Below are 14670 nucleotides of genomic sequence, written 5' to 3'. Positions count from 1 at the left end.
ATTAGATGGGAGATAATTTTGAACGCACAGCTCTGTAAGGACAATTGGGTTCGGCCCACATTATGTAGAAGGAATTCAAGACAGTAAAACAAACGAAATAGATAAAACTCGGACCACCTCCGTTTTCCAGTATTTACACGTGTCTTACCACTCTTAAAGTTATCCATCACCGTAAGAACAAAACACCACGTGTCATCACCTAACACAGAAACCATGTCAGATGCTGACTCGGATTATAGTCATGTGGGCCACGCTCCATCACGGTTTCACCCCTTGTGAGGCTCGATGTGCGCTTTTGCTTTTTCTCAACTAAAATATACGCCGCAAGCTTAATAAAGTTGTCAAAATCTGTGCATATTCACAACCGCCCATTTTGGACCTCGTGGCTCATGTTGGCATGTTCAAACCAAGCCACCTTGGACTACTCTCTCTCCCACTTGATAAATTTTTTAATTTTAGTTATTTTAATCCAAATCATTGTCCTCTACCGACTTGCTGCATAGAATTCGGTTTCATTTTGTATAGGCGGTTTAGGCTTTTATCCCAATCGAACGATTGAAAACATGCTAAGCAGAGTGATCAGAAGGCGGAGAATATTATTCCGATCAGGCTTATGGTGGAATTGGTGCAGCATATAATTTCCTGGCCTACTGCCAAGGGCAATAAAAGGGCGAGAAATTGGCGAGATGGCATGTGACGGTCAGAATAATCCAAAGAAGTTTGTGCTGGGAGCTGACGTGTGTGGGTCCACGTGTCACATAAATAAGTCTAGATTCACCAACCCACCCTCTGTTTAAGAAAGCTGTGAGCTCCATCACCCCGGGGGCAGTGGGGCCCATGCTGACACAGCACACAATCAGATCCAGTCGTGGCTCCAATTTGCTGTCAACGTATTGATCAGCAGTGAGGCCCTTGCTAGATACGAACAAAGAGCTGGCAGCTTGGGTTACGTGTACTTGACAACGGATTTTTAAACATCGAATCACGATGTGGCAATAAGTCAATTAAAAAGATCTACTTCTCGTTTCACCGATATATCGTACTCCCTTCCCTTCCGTGACTTGGGATCTTCTAAGCAGCGTATCACTACATTGTGCCGATGGGCCCCACGTGGTATTTCTGTTTTCTGATGCTTTGATCACGGACCACGCATTGGACGGCTCAAAATATCCATATCTGGGTCCCACTTAGCTTAGTACATTATAATGCTGTGAGTTGTTAATCCGATGCAGTTGTTTTTTGTCACTACTGATTCAGGTGGCTTGTCAAAGAAAAGGAAAGGATTTGCTTCCTTTTGGAATTTACTCGGATTCCGGGAGGCACTCTCGATTCACTTCTTTTTCTTCCCATGTGAGTGAGTGTTATGTAACTATAAATTACACGATATATAACGGCACATCGAGATTCCTAGTCTCAAAAGATCTGCACCGAACATCATTACTGGCTCGTCTGTGCCCTGTGATAGGGAATATCGCTGGACGCTCCTGCACCAAAAGGGAAAATACGTCTATTGGGTCCTTTCCAAAATCATTCTTTGTTGTGATATAATTCGAACATTTTAATAATTTTATAGAATCGTAATTTGAAATCATTGGACGGTCTTTCTTGTCACGTGTCGTTGCGAGGTGAGATCTAAGAATGGAATATGCTCGACGTTTAACGCTTGGGTACTATATAAGAATGTTTTTCCAGCTTTCTCATAATCCATCGTATTTGTACAATATATTCAACCAGCAAAGCTGTTGAGGCATTCCTGTTGGACTACACTCTACCGAGTGATTCCAGTTTAGGCTTTTCGATTCTTCTCATTAATTCTCTTTCGTCTCTCTTCTATTCGGTCGAGCTTGAACGGATAAAAGCTCGCGCATCGCCGGCTAAGATCCACAAAGGTGAGTTCAAAATTTGAACAAATACAAGCTCTCTGTGTTGAGTGGTTTAGTTCTTTGGAGGAATTTTTTAGTTGTTCTCGCGTGTTCGGCTATGGTGCACTGGAATCTGAGGTTGATTTTTTTGTTGATGTTTAAGATGCTTAAGGAGAGAAATGCAAGGCGGTTGCGCTTTCTCTCTAAAAATTGATGATCCTATATGTTCTTTTGATCTTCGGTCTGGAGATTTATCTGGTAGTTTCCGGGGTAAATTAGATAGTTCTGTGAAATTTAGGTGATTATTTTGTTGTTGTTAATCGCACGATCAACTTGAGATTTCTAATTTGTAGTTGTGGAGAGGTTTGCTGGAATAATTGGTGAATCTGGTGATTGAAACAGAAAATGATAGTACGGACCTCCTCGCCATTGAACTGTCTCTCTAAAGCCTAATAAATCATACGCGGAGGTTCTAGAATGAACTTATCTGGGACCAAAATATCTGGAATCTCTTAGCAAGATCCATTTAATTTCGATTCATATTTCTAAGCTGTCGTGGTCGGACATGTAGGTTTTTCTTAGCGTCTTTGCATTTCAAAATCCGTCCGTCCATTTGCCATCTCTTTCCCCATTCTCTGTCTCCTTTTAATTTAGAGCCTTGATTTCATTTCCTCTGCATTCCTCCTGTTTTGAAGTAGTTTTTACGCGTTTCCCTCTCAAGACTAAACACGAAATTTCGAACGTACAAATGAAGCAAAGAGTTCTTATCAGTTTATGCGATCTATGCAGCTCCTCCCTCTAGGGCTGAGGGCTCCAACCTCATTATCTCTGTTCGCTTTTCTTTCTTTGCAATGTTTCATGGTTTGTCCTATTCGGTCTTTCACAGTCCCTGTTAACTTCTGTCTACTACGAATATGTCCGGTGATGGGCATCAGTATGCAGTGCCATTGAATATTTAAGGGTTTCTAACCGAAAAGGGCAACTTTTTGCCCTGAATATCAATAAAAGATAATAGTTTTATAAAATAACCACAGTAAAGTAACTTTTTTTTTTTGAAAAATATCAAGGGCAGGCAATGACACTGTTCATTGTCTTCCTGTTTCAGGCCTCTTATCTCTCTTATGAAGCTTCAAAAGTTTCATAAAGATCCATGAAGCTTCGAGTTCTCAAAAGTCGCACATCGGGTTTGAGGTCATCTCGAGCGAGTCTTCATCTCTCATGGCGTCGCGTGCTGAAGCTTCCTGATTCGTAAAGATCTCGCGTGCTGAAGCTTCCTGATTCAGAAATTGGAAAAATCGAAGCTTCTTGGATCTGGAAACCAACTTGCATTCTTTACACCACGTGTGCTGTAAGATCTGTTTTTCCTCTTCAGTCTTTCTTCCCTTCTGCAACAACATCGAATCCAGGGAGAAACGAAAAGAGAGAGATAACCTCAAACCCGATGCGATGCTCAGCTTCAAGAGAACGGTGTCATTGCAATTCTAGAATAGTAACTGTGAAGAAAACGCGCCTGTGCCTTACTCCGCCTCTCGCCTCTCGTATGAACAGTGTATTCGGATGAATAAGAGGCAGAGGAAGACAATGAACAGTATCATTGCCTTTTCTTGATATATTTTTTTAAAAGTTACTCTATTTTAATTATTTTATAAAAATATTATTTTTTATTGATATTCAAAGTAAAAAGTTGCCCTTATCTGCAAAAAAACCCAATATTTATTTCTTTTGAAAAATTTAGAATTCGATCCAATATTTAATTCTTTTGAAAAATTTAGAATTCGATCCACCTCGTTATGGCTTCAACTCTGAAAAAATGAATCCCCACTGTCCACACTCTACAGTAGAGCGCTTGCCGTTTAGTGGGTGGGTATGTCGGTTTTATTGATGGGTGATACCTCCTAACCTAAGCCGCTTAAGGCGTAAGGCGTCATGGCGTCATGTTCATAATTGATGATGTCACCGACAACTAAAATTAAGGAGTCAAGATCTGCTCCTCAGATATCCCGTTCCCTCAGAGAGAGCACTTCACACCGACTTCACTACCCATCTGGCCATGTAGTGCGAAGCAGATTCCGATTCCAAATTAAAATCTCGGACTTGGAGGCCCCATGCCCCCAAAATTAACGTATCGGCTGATACATATGATCCACCAATACACAATACAGGCTCACTAAGGGTAGCCGGGCCATATACCCCCACCTTTGAACATGCTTAAAAAAATAAATAAATAAAAACACATGATTTTAAAGGTGGATACATCCTATTTGACATATCAGACTGTCTGTGTGATATTTTAATTCTTGTTCGGGCCTAAGATTTGGGTTCAACAGTAAAATTTGGGCCTAGGCCAAGTTAATATCAGACATTGGCCTAATTTGGGCCTAGGCCAGATTAATATCAGACATGGCCTAAGGTCTGTTTAACTTCGATCCAATCCAGTTGGTTGATCATTTCTAATTCGTCTCAATCCAGTCTCAGCCCGGCCGTAATATATTTATATATTATATTTTGTATTTTATTTAATAAAATGACACATGATATTTTATATTTATATAATGTGTGATAAATTATATACAATTATACATACAATATAAACTATTATATATTAAATATATTGTGAATAGGCCAAAGAATGCTTATATATCAGGCTCGTGGTCACGGTCTATAGACCTTATGATAAGGTGTTAAGCCCAGGCCCAGCCCATGATCATCCTGTTAGTGCGAATTAAAATTTGCTAGCCTCAGATTTGGACTTAGCCCTCAAACAGCCCATAAAATTTGAATGACTCGAATTAGGCTTAGAATCAGGACAGCCAGGGTGGTTAGTGAGGATCTTTTGGGCTCAATGATGTGTGTTTGTTTGCACGCACATCTCAGGCCTCCCCCCTTCCCGAAAAAGAAACGCCCAAAATTACCTTCTTTTGTGGGTAAAATAGCCATGTATATTTCAAAAAAAAAAAAAAACTATATTAACTTATAAAATTAGAGTTTACATGCATTCTGCTCAATGCAATTTGGTGGAATATCTCACCAATAGTTAAACCTGACCATGAGTTTTCAATCAAGCTGAGCGGCACCGTGCCAAGAGATTATGGGCTCCTGGAATCGGACTTCACAACCAAAGAATTCCACCCGACTTAAAGCGATGCTTCATAAATTTCTCTGCTTCAGTGGTACGAGACCTCCCAATCCTGGTCAATGTGGGAGTCGATCCTAGAGCCACTTGGCACCTACATTACGTAGCGCCCATAAATGTTATGACTTGCATGAGACAATTGAAGTGGAAAAGCTTTTCAATGTGATATTGTTTCTGTTTGAAGTGAAGTCTGTTCAATTTTGTTTTTTTGTATGTTTTAGTTAAACTCCTGCCTGCATGAAGTCAAAATTGGAACGAATATCATCGTTTCAAACATCGCCCATCTCTAATAGATCGATGGCTTAATGCAATTCTTTGCTTTCTTTTTTCTGGGTTATGATACTGAAATGCAGTGCCAACGGTGTTGTTTTCTGTTTTATGGCAGAGTAAGCATAAAAATGACGGTGACACCTAAGATCTCCATCAACGATGGGAAGTTGGTTGTCTATGGGAAGACCATACTGACTGGGGTGCCGGACAACATCGTCCTGACTCCCGGAACTGGCGCCGGACTTCTCGCCGGTGCTTTCATCGGTGCAACAGCCTCCTCTAGTAAAAGCCTCCATGTCTTCCCTGTCGGTACCTTAGAGTAAGCCCACCTATTCCAACCCCTGATATAATTCCTTTCTTTTAGAATTTTTGCTTGTATGAACATGATTCTGTCTTCTTTAATTTCTCTCTATTAATCATAGGAGAAGCTTGCCAAGACAAAGAATTTCTTTTCTAAGGTCATTTTGAATTGTGATCATTATATCATCTATTCTAAAAAAATGCATTAACATTTCCATAGTCGCTTCATTACTCTGTATTTAACCCTAAACCATTTATATCCTGGTCTGCAGTGTTTGTAACGAGTTTTTTTTTGGCAGTTTTTATAATGAGTTGGAGTTGTTTCTTTCTATAGGTTGAACTTTGAACTGAAGGGGGATAACCCCGCCCAGCCCGGGCTTAGCATTAGATTTTGGATTGGTGCCGGTTTAGCCCGAGCTGGCCAGGGGACTAAGAAGGATCACTTCATGTTGTATTTTCGTGTTATTAGAGCCTGCAGGCTGCAGGCGGCCTCCAATTTTGGAGTGATGCCGAGTGATTATCTGAAATATGTCATTGGTTATTTATTTATGGTTTATTTACCGGTCTGCACCCTTTATTATTGAACCCTTATAGGAATTTACCTAGTCCTATGTATCAAAATATAATTTATTTGTTTTATTTTCAACAGGGGTCTCCGGTTCATGTGCTGTTTCCGGTTTAAGCTATGGTGGATGACCCAGAGAATGGGGATGTGCGGTAAGGATGTTCCTCTGGAGACCCAATTCATGCTCATAGAGAGCAAAGATGGTACCGTAGAGGGAGGTGACCAGGAAGATTCCCCAACCATTTACACCGTCTTACTGCCTCTCCTGGAAGGCCAGTTCCGTGCCGTTCTCCAGGGCAACGAGAAGAATGAGCTGGAAGTCTGCCTTGAGAGTGGTGAGTTATCAAGAAAACATTTTCAGTGTACCCAGTCCTATCCCATTCCCGTCGGTGAACGATTCATTTCAAAGAAGACGAACCGTCACGAGATTGGGGGAGGGTTGGAGCTGTCGTTACGTTCGTTACTCGGTTGTAATATGACAACTACTACAATTCGAAGTCGGATCAATCAATCAACCTATGAACAACCAAATTTATGGAGTTCATAGGTTTTGGTTGGAGAACAAAATAAGGGTGGTGGCGTTCGAAAGAAACGAAACGACTTTGTTCTTGTGTTTGTTCTGTGATTGATTTTGCAGGAGACAATGCTATTCAGACCAACCAAGGCCTTCACCTTGTTTACATGCATGCCGGGGCTAACCCCTTCGAAGTCATCAACCAAGCAGTAAAGTGAGTTCATTTCTCTTATTGTTCTCCTAAAACTTTTTCCCCTTTTCTGGAAAGGGCCCTGAGCAACAGGGAATTTCCCCAAGATGTTATTTTTGAGGCATTTATGACTAACCATTCGTTTGCTTGCCTGTGAAAACACAGGGCCGTCGAGAAACATATGCAAACTTTTCACCACAGAGAGAAGAAAAGGGTAAGACGTCTCTTTCTTTGTTTCTTTCATTTCACCAAACCTCACTCCGTAGCACAGAAACATCCGAGTGCTTCTGAATTAATCTGACGATTATTTTTTCTTTTAATTGCTATGCAGTTGCCTTCTTTCCTTGATTGGTTCGGCTGGTGCACATGGGATGCTTACTATACCGGCGTGACAGCCGAGGGCGTCGAAGAGGGTCTTAAAAGGTAGCAATCGAAGTTAATTTTGAAAATCGATAAAGGGGTATAGTTCTGGAGAGATTGTTTCTCAACTTGAGTTTGGATTTTATTGCAGCTTGTCGGGTGGAGGGACCCCTCCACGATTCTTGATCATTGATGATGGTTGGCAACAAATTGGCAATGAAGTAAAGGATAACCCCAATTGTATTGTCCAAGAAGGAGCACAGTAAGATATTTTTTCTTCTCTGTTTTCGCTGCACATTCAGTGTGCTATCTCGTTATAGTTGCACCCATATCAGGTTGTTTATAGAACATTTTGATATTTGCTATGCCTAGAGTATACTATATTTGCTATGTCCTACCCAACTTAAGTAACAGATATCATCTCTCATGATTTGAGCTTGGTTTTGTTCAACAGTTGTCATACTTAATTTGTCTGGTCATTGGTGTTCTGCATTCTGGATCACACTTGAGTAGCTTTAGGAAATTTGGCAGGGGATTGGTTGTTTTCTTCTGGTCTTTTACCATGTGTGATGTCCCCTTCATCTGTGCACGATGCTAATTTCTTTTTGTAGATGATTTGAAATTTTGAATGGAATAGTTGACATATTGTTAAATTGGTTCTTGACAGATTTGCTAGCAGACTAACAGGAATCAAAGAGAATGCAAAATTTCAAAAGAGGGGCAAGAACGGTGACCAAGCCTCGGGCCTAAAGCACGTTGTAGAGGAAGCTAAAGAACATCACAATGTTAAGTAAGTAGCTCATCTTTATCCTTTGTTGGTGCTCTTTATATTTGGGTAGATGTTTTTGAATGCTTAAGGGCCTTCAACCTATATACCGTATCCACTCTGACATCAAATATGCCCTTTTTTTTTTTTGTTTTTTGTTTTGTACCATTGTTGCGTGAAATCAAGTACATGATAAAAGCAACTAGGTTTTCTTCTCTCCACATTTTCCTGTATGTACAAAATCCAAAACAAATTAAAATCACTAATTCAATTCTTCAATCCTTTAGGGCCTTGACCAAGGCCCCTAGTGGTTCATGGTTGTCCATACAAAATAAAATCGTAAATGAAAAACCAAATCTATAAGGCCATTAGACCATTAAACTGTGTTTCATTTAGAATTTTCTTACGAGCTTAGACTTGTTGTGCAGGTTTGTTTATGTATGGCATGCTCTAGCTGGTTACTGGGGTGGTGTAAAGCCAGCTGCTGCTGGCATGGAGCACTATGACACCGCATTGGCATACCCTGTGCAGTCACCTGGGGTGTTGGGCAACCAACCAGATATTGTCATGGACAGCCTTGCCGTGCATGGTCTTGGACTAGTTCATCCAAAGAAAGTCTACAACTTTTTCAATGAGCTCCATGCTTACTTGGCCTCATGTGGAGTAGATGGAGTTAAAGTTGATGTACAGAACATTATTGAGACCCTTGGTGCAGGCTATGGTGGGCGTGTTTCCCTCACCCGTAGCTATCTTCAGGCACTTGAAGCTTCCGTTGCTCGTAATTTCTCCGACAATGGATGCATTTCCTGCATGTGCCACAACACTGATGGTTTGTACAGTGCCAAGCAGACTGCTGTGGTAAGAGCATCTGATGATTTCTATCCTCGGGACCCAGCTTCTCACACCATCCACATCTCTTCAGTTGCGTACAACACTCTTTTCCTGGGTGAATTCATGCAGCCTGACTGGGATATGTTCCATGTAAGTACTAATGGATCAAACACGCATTCCATGTAGTCCACTGGGTTCTTATTGGAGTGATTAACAGGTTCACTTCTTCTAAAATTATTGTCTTGATCATGATGTAAACACTCATTTAGCCATGTCACTAGGCTTTCAACAGACTAATACTAGATTTGGTTGTCCTGAAGTATTATCCAGTTATAGATAAGGCCTTTAACATCAAGCATACTGATAAGATACCATTCTACCATGCAGAGTCTACACCCTGCTGCAGAGTATCATGCTGCAGCTCGAGCCATTGGTGGATGTGCAATCTATGTCAGGTATATCATGCATAATGTTATCAACAACTTTTCTCGATTAAATTATTTTGTTAGGTTAGGAAACAATTTGAAACTTCATAGCCTGAAATTACTGGACCAAACGTAAATGGCATCTAATAAGTGTTCTCTTTGCCATATAACAGTGACAAGCCAGGATATCACAACTTTGATCTCTTAAAGAAGCTGGTTCTTCCTGATGGGTCAGTGTTGCGTGCCCAACTTCCTGGCAGGCCTACCCTTGACTGCCTTTTTGCCGATCCGGCTAGAGATGGAACCAGGTCTGCTGCTCTATATCCATCCTTAAGCATCTATTGCTTTTCCACATTACTACTACATCCTTGCTTGCTAAGGTGAAATCAATCTAAAGGCATAGAAATTTATAATGTACAGCTTGCTCAAAATATGGAATGTGAACAAATGCTCTGGCGTGGTGGGTGTATTCAACTGCCAAGGCGCAGGATGGTGCAGGATTATCAAGAAGACACGCATCCATGATGCATCCCCTGGTACTCTCACTGGCTCTGTCTGTGCCACAGATGTTGACCAGATTTCTCAAGTTGCGGGTTCCAATTGGGATGGTGAAGTTGTGGTGTATGCAAATAGATCAGGTGAGCAAGGTCCCCAAGTTTGTTGCACCCACAATGTGCACAACACCAGAGGGCCACCCAGTGTCTTTTACAGTCAACTGAAGGTTCACTGTTGCATTGCAGGGGAGGTGGTTCGGCTACCAAAAGGAGCTTCACTGCCAGTGACCCTCAAGGTGTTGGAGTATGAGCTTTTCCACTTTTGTCCCCTGAAGGTGAGCCTATCTAAATCTTCAGCTCGAGTGCAGACCAACATCTTTCTGGATTTTGTGTGATTTTGAGCATACTTAATCATAAGTTAGTTGTTTTTTCCCCCTCATCCTTTATTCTGTCACTGCAGGAAATAACATCCAACATCTCCTTTTCACCAATTGGCCTTCTTGACATGTTCAACACCAGTGGAGCTGTGGAGCATTTTGATTTCCAAATGGTAACCGAGAAGACGGAACTTTTTGATGGGGAGGTTCAATCTGACATCCCATGTTCCCTCAGTGAAAAGCGGTCACCAAGTGCGACAGTAATCCTCAAAATCAGGGGATGTGGAAGATTTGGTGCCTACTCATCCCAGCGCCCACTGAAATGCATTATAGAAACCAAGGAAATTGACTTCAACTATGACTCCAACACTGGATTACTAACCTTTACTCTTCCTGTCCCGGAGAAAGAGATGTACAGATGGCCAATAGAAATTCAAGTTTAAATAGATGTAGAAGCAAAGCAATAAAAAGCAATAAATCATGTCACTATTTTTAGGGAAAGGCTGAGGTTGTGTAGGTGGCATTGGGAGTGGTAGATGATAGGTAGGAATTTATGGTGACGTGCATCTGTTTTTGATTAATTGATCATTCAATGCTTATGTATTCTGATTTCTGAGAAGGAAAGTAGAGCACTTGTTTGTTCTTTGAAATTCAATTTTTCATGTTCCACTGTTTTCCTATCTATCATGGAGCCTGAATCTCTGTTGGACTGTGTTTCCTTTCTCCTCTACTCAAACCAACCATTACTTGCAGCTATCTCTGTGATCTGTTCTGAAAAGTGTTTTCAGATCGTTGTTGACCTGGCTGGTTAAGCACTGATTTAAAAAGTTGCCTAGGGGAAGTTCTAGCTTCTTTTCTTGGTTCTTTCTGACTGGGTCCATGAGCTTATCACTCAATTGAACTGTAATATCTGTCACCCTAAGTCCTAATAGCTTTTCGGGTTCAACACTAGTGGGAAGAATGAAAAAAATTTCATCTTATGTAAATGAAGCACCCAAATATGCTATCAATGAAGTATGGAGATTTTAAGCATTTTGTGGCATTTGTAATTGGCTGTTTTTTGCTAATTTGTTCGCATTAAAGTGCCACCACGGTTTAATGGTTTTGTACTTTTGTTCTACATGTTTGGTGTAGCTCATATGCCGAATTAATAGAATAGCAATTATGCTTTGATCCAAGTATTAAAAATGCCAATAATTTGTAGGAAAGTTAGATTTTATAGGTTCCAAGGGAAACAAATTAATGTGAAAAAGACAAAAAAATGTAGGTTAAAAGTGATCAACTGTAGGCAATCCAAGAAAGGAGGATACGAATTTGGGCATAATCTAGTCTTGAGAAGGTTATACAGGTTATTCTTCAGAAAGTTATACATGTTCTAAGATTCTACAGTAGAAATTGGAAATACATACGATTATCTTTCTGGCCATGTATGGGATTTCTGTATTATCCGTTATATATTTGCTTTCATTATTGTAATGAACTATTGAGTTGTGATGAGGGCGGATTTGGCCCTCCAATGATATTGTGACACATGGTGACACCCAGAATCACTTTGGCAATAACTTGTCTTAGCCAAGTTTATGGTGTCCCACCACAGGTGTGACCTAGCGGCCTGGCCCAAGCATGACCTTGCGGCCTGCGAGACGTGTTCGTCGACGAATTCGGCATGCATATCCTAACACTCTCACGATCCTTGGAAGTTGGTCCATGTGCCGAATGATCCGGAGGGTGATCAACGTGCATGGCGGTTACCTCCAAGAATCTCGTACCCCTTAGACGACCTTGCAGAAATCTCGGATATGGTGCGTGAAGCCCACACCAAACAATGCCTATATAAAGGCGCCAACCCCAAAGCAAGCGAGCAAGTAAGCAAATTCTAGTTCTCAGACTTTGTGATTTTTAGCTCGCAATCTATTATGAGAGTACTGACTTAAGCATCGGAGTGACGTCGCCGGGTTAGCCACCCCGGGTCCTCTGACATTTGGTTCTTCGCAGGTCTCTAAAGAGCAATGAAACTCACCAATCCAGCTTGGCACCTGGTCAGCCCGACACCTCCCAGGTAGCTCGGCACCTGGTCAGCCCAACACCTCCCAGGCAGCTCGACACCTGGTCAGCCCGACACCTCACAGGCAACTCACCACTTGGTCAGCTCGGCACCTCATAGGCAGCTCGACACTATAGTCAGCTTGCCACCTAGCCTACCTAGCTCGACTCAGCTCGGCAACTAAAGTTCTCCACTATGGCTTGAGTCATCGGCCACTTGGAAGCAGACAAAATGGCGAGGTACTTGGCCAAAAAATCGATACTTCACCAAAAATTGATCTATCAAGTTGTACAAATAGGATCTTTTTTGTTAACTTGTTACTTGTCTGTTTCTAAAATGGATTTAAAATTCTTTTTTAACTGTACGACTGTACTGGATATTAGCAATTCATATAAAGTTTTTGTTGGAAAGTGTATGTTCTTAGTTCCAATCACATTAATGTATATAAATATTTATCAATGAATACATTATTGTTTTATGTTTGAATTGATGTATTTTTGTGAATTATCCCTTATAAGACTTGTGCTTGTTTAGAAAATTCTTAGCCAATGGATAGACTTGGTGAGTTTTATCATAATAAGGCCAATACTAGTGTATTGTTAATTTGGTGGAGTGACTTGTTTCAACTACTAGGATTAGAACCCAAGCATAGCTAATAGGTGTTTGGAAGAAACATTAAACCCGAATTAATTTTTAGTTATTCTTTGGACCTTAGAGATGGATGAACAAAATTGTAAAGTTGTACTTAAGGTAAAACTTGATTACAATATTACACTAGGTTTTGGACTGAACTGTTTTTAATATGTTAATTAGTGAGATCCATCATGGGTTAAATATCTAGGCATATTGGGGCAGTTAAGGAAATTACCTCAGTGTGTGATCATAGTAATAGAATCAACCCCACTATTAGATAAAATGAATATTAAGTTTTACATTCTCTCTAATGGAAATCTAAACTCCTAGTAGTGGATTCAATTGAATTGAAATCTGATTTGCAAAATGTATATATATGATACACTATTATTTTACGAAAAAAGGTTTGTAAAAAGTTTTATTCTTGGAATCTGTTCAAGCAGAGAGTGTAATATTACATTTTAAAGTTAAGGAAGAGGTCCTTCCCTATGAATAGTGCTTTTGATAATTATGGGCCAAGAGGTTTAAGTATAAGAAACTATTGTAGGGCAGATTACTTAATGTGCTTCACTTTACATAAGTTTATTATCTTTGGGCCTTCATGGGGTGGTTGAATTCAATGATCATTTATGTTTAAATGTTGGGCCTAAGCTGAGCCCAAGTTGATTAGGTCAAGGGTTCACTAGCCCTATGCAGTAAATTCACCCTAACCTTTTTTAGGGTAACTTACATGAGCCCTTTGGGGTCTCACACCATTGAAATGCCTAGGCCTAAGGCCATTACTAATATGATTAGTTACATAGTCACATGGCTTGGGGCAATTTTGGGTTATGGATATGGGTATGGAGCATCCATTCTTCTAATAAGATAATGCTTATCATTATAAGGATGAACCCTAATCCAAATATGATTGTGTTAGACCCTAATAGGACTAAGGGAGTGCTCTATGTAAGGGAAGAGAAGGATGGGACGAACTAAACCATTCTATGCTCTTTCTAACTCATTTTCTCTATTCCCTTGCTCCCCTAAAACCCTAGTCCAAACCAGCTATAGTAGGGGCTGACTTCTTTAATTCCTAGCTGAGTTTTTAGAGAAAAACATCAGTTTTAACAAGGTTTAGACAACAACATCGGTCCCAAGAAGGTTGGAGATTCATATTACACAAATCGCATCAACTTTACTTCACTACTACAACATTTTTAGCTAAAGGCCGATTCAGGTCTAACATCAGGTGTGAACTACCACTTTAGAAGTTGCTTTTGTGGACTTCATATTAGATATTAATTTGGGTTTCAAACAATGCTTTCAAAATCGGACTAGACTGGATGGTCAAATTGATTGACCCGAGAACCGGTCAGATAACTAGTTCTATTTTATCCGAAAACTACATTTTGGTAAAAAACTGTTGATTTGGTCAACGAACCGTTGACTCAGATAGTCAAACTATTGACTCGAACAATAATTTTTGGTCATTTATTATTATTATTATTATTATTATTATTATTATTATTATTATTATTATTATTATTAAGTCAAAGTAGGTCGCTCATTCGAAGCAAATGACCAAACTATTCAACTTGGTAACCGGTCTCTACAATGGTTCTATGTCTAGTCCAGTTTTAAAAACCTTGGTTTCAAATATGGTTAAGTTTAGTGAAAGATCAATATTAAAATTTCAAATTTCAAAGTTGGTGAGATGCGTTGAGTTATTGTAGATTCTTGTAATACGATTTTTTTTTTTTTGGAAAATTGACGTTATTTTCCAATAAAAGCTCGAAAGTTTACTGTTAGGAATGTTAATAGGGCGGATTCAGAGTGGGGATCATATTTGTAGTCTCTAACCCCAACTTTTAAATTAATCCCCTTGCTCGACTCCGATCCCGGTAGAGGAAATATATTTCGTCTC

The 14670-nt window shown here is 40.1% G+C and overlaps 1 protein-coding gene across 2 annotated transcripts; it reads left to right on the top strand.

The window, feature by feature from the left end:
* The first annotated feature begins 1700 nt into the window (after positions 1–1700).
* LOC148872482 (putative galactinol--sucrose galactosyltransferase 2) lies at positions 1701–10769 on the top strand. 2 transcript variants are annotated; one of them, XM_088968297.1, is made up of 15 exons: positions 1702–1889; positions 2968–3210; positions 5381–5584; positions 6215–6465; positions 6768–6858; positions 7000–7048; positions 7166–7257; positions 7346–7456; positions 7862–7984; positions 8389–8941; positions 9179–9246; positions 9390–9524; positions 9637–9854; positions 9957–10045; positions 10171–10769. In XM_088968297.1, exons 3-15 carry the CDS (start codon positions 5394–5396, stop codon positions 10528–10530), a joined length of 2331 nt encoding a protein of 776 aa, XP_088824423.1. In that variant the 5' UTR covers positions 1702–1889; positions 2968–3210; positions 5381–5393; the 3' UTR covers positions 10531–10769. The 2 variants fall into 2 exon arrangements, with proteins under 2 accessions (XP_088824422.1, XP_088824423.1); XM_088968296.1 differs by lacking the exon at positions 2968–3210 and having other exon boundaries at positions 1701–1889.
* The last annotated feature ends 3901 nt before the right edge of the window (positions 10770–14670 follow it).

The sequence above is a fragment of the Nelumbo lutea genome, chromosome 2 (genome assembly GCF_056320005.1).
Source record: "Nelumbo lutea isolate HS-2025 chromosome 2, American lotus-T2T, whole genome shotgun sequence".
NCBI classification, from domain to species: Eukaryota; Viridiplantae; Streptophyta; class Magnoliopsida; order Proteales; family Nelumbonaceae; genus Nelumbo; species Nelumbo lutea.
Note: the sequence above shows the minus strand (reverse complement) of the source record. Positions and strands in the feature narration are given on the sequence as shown.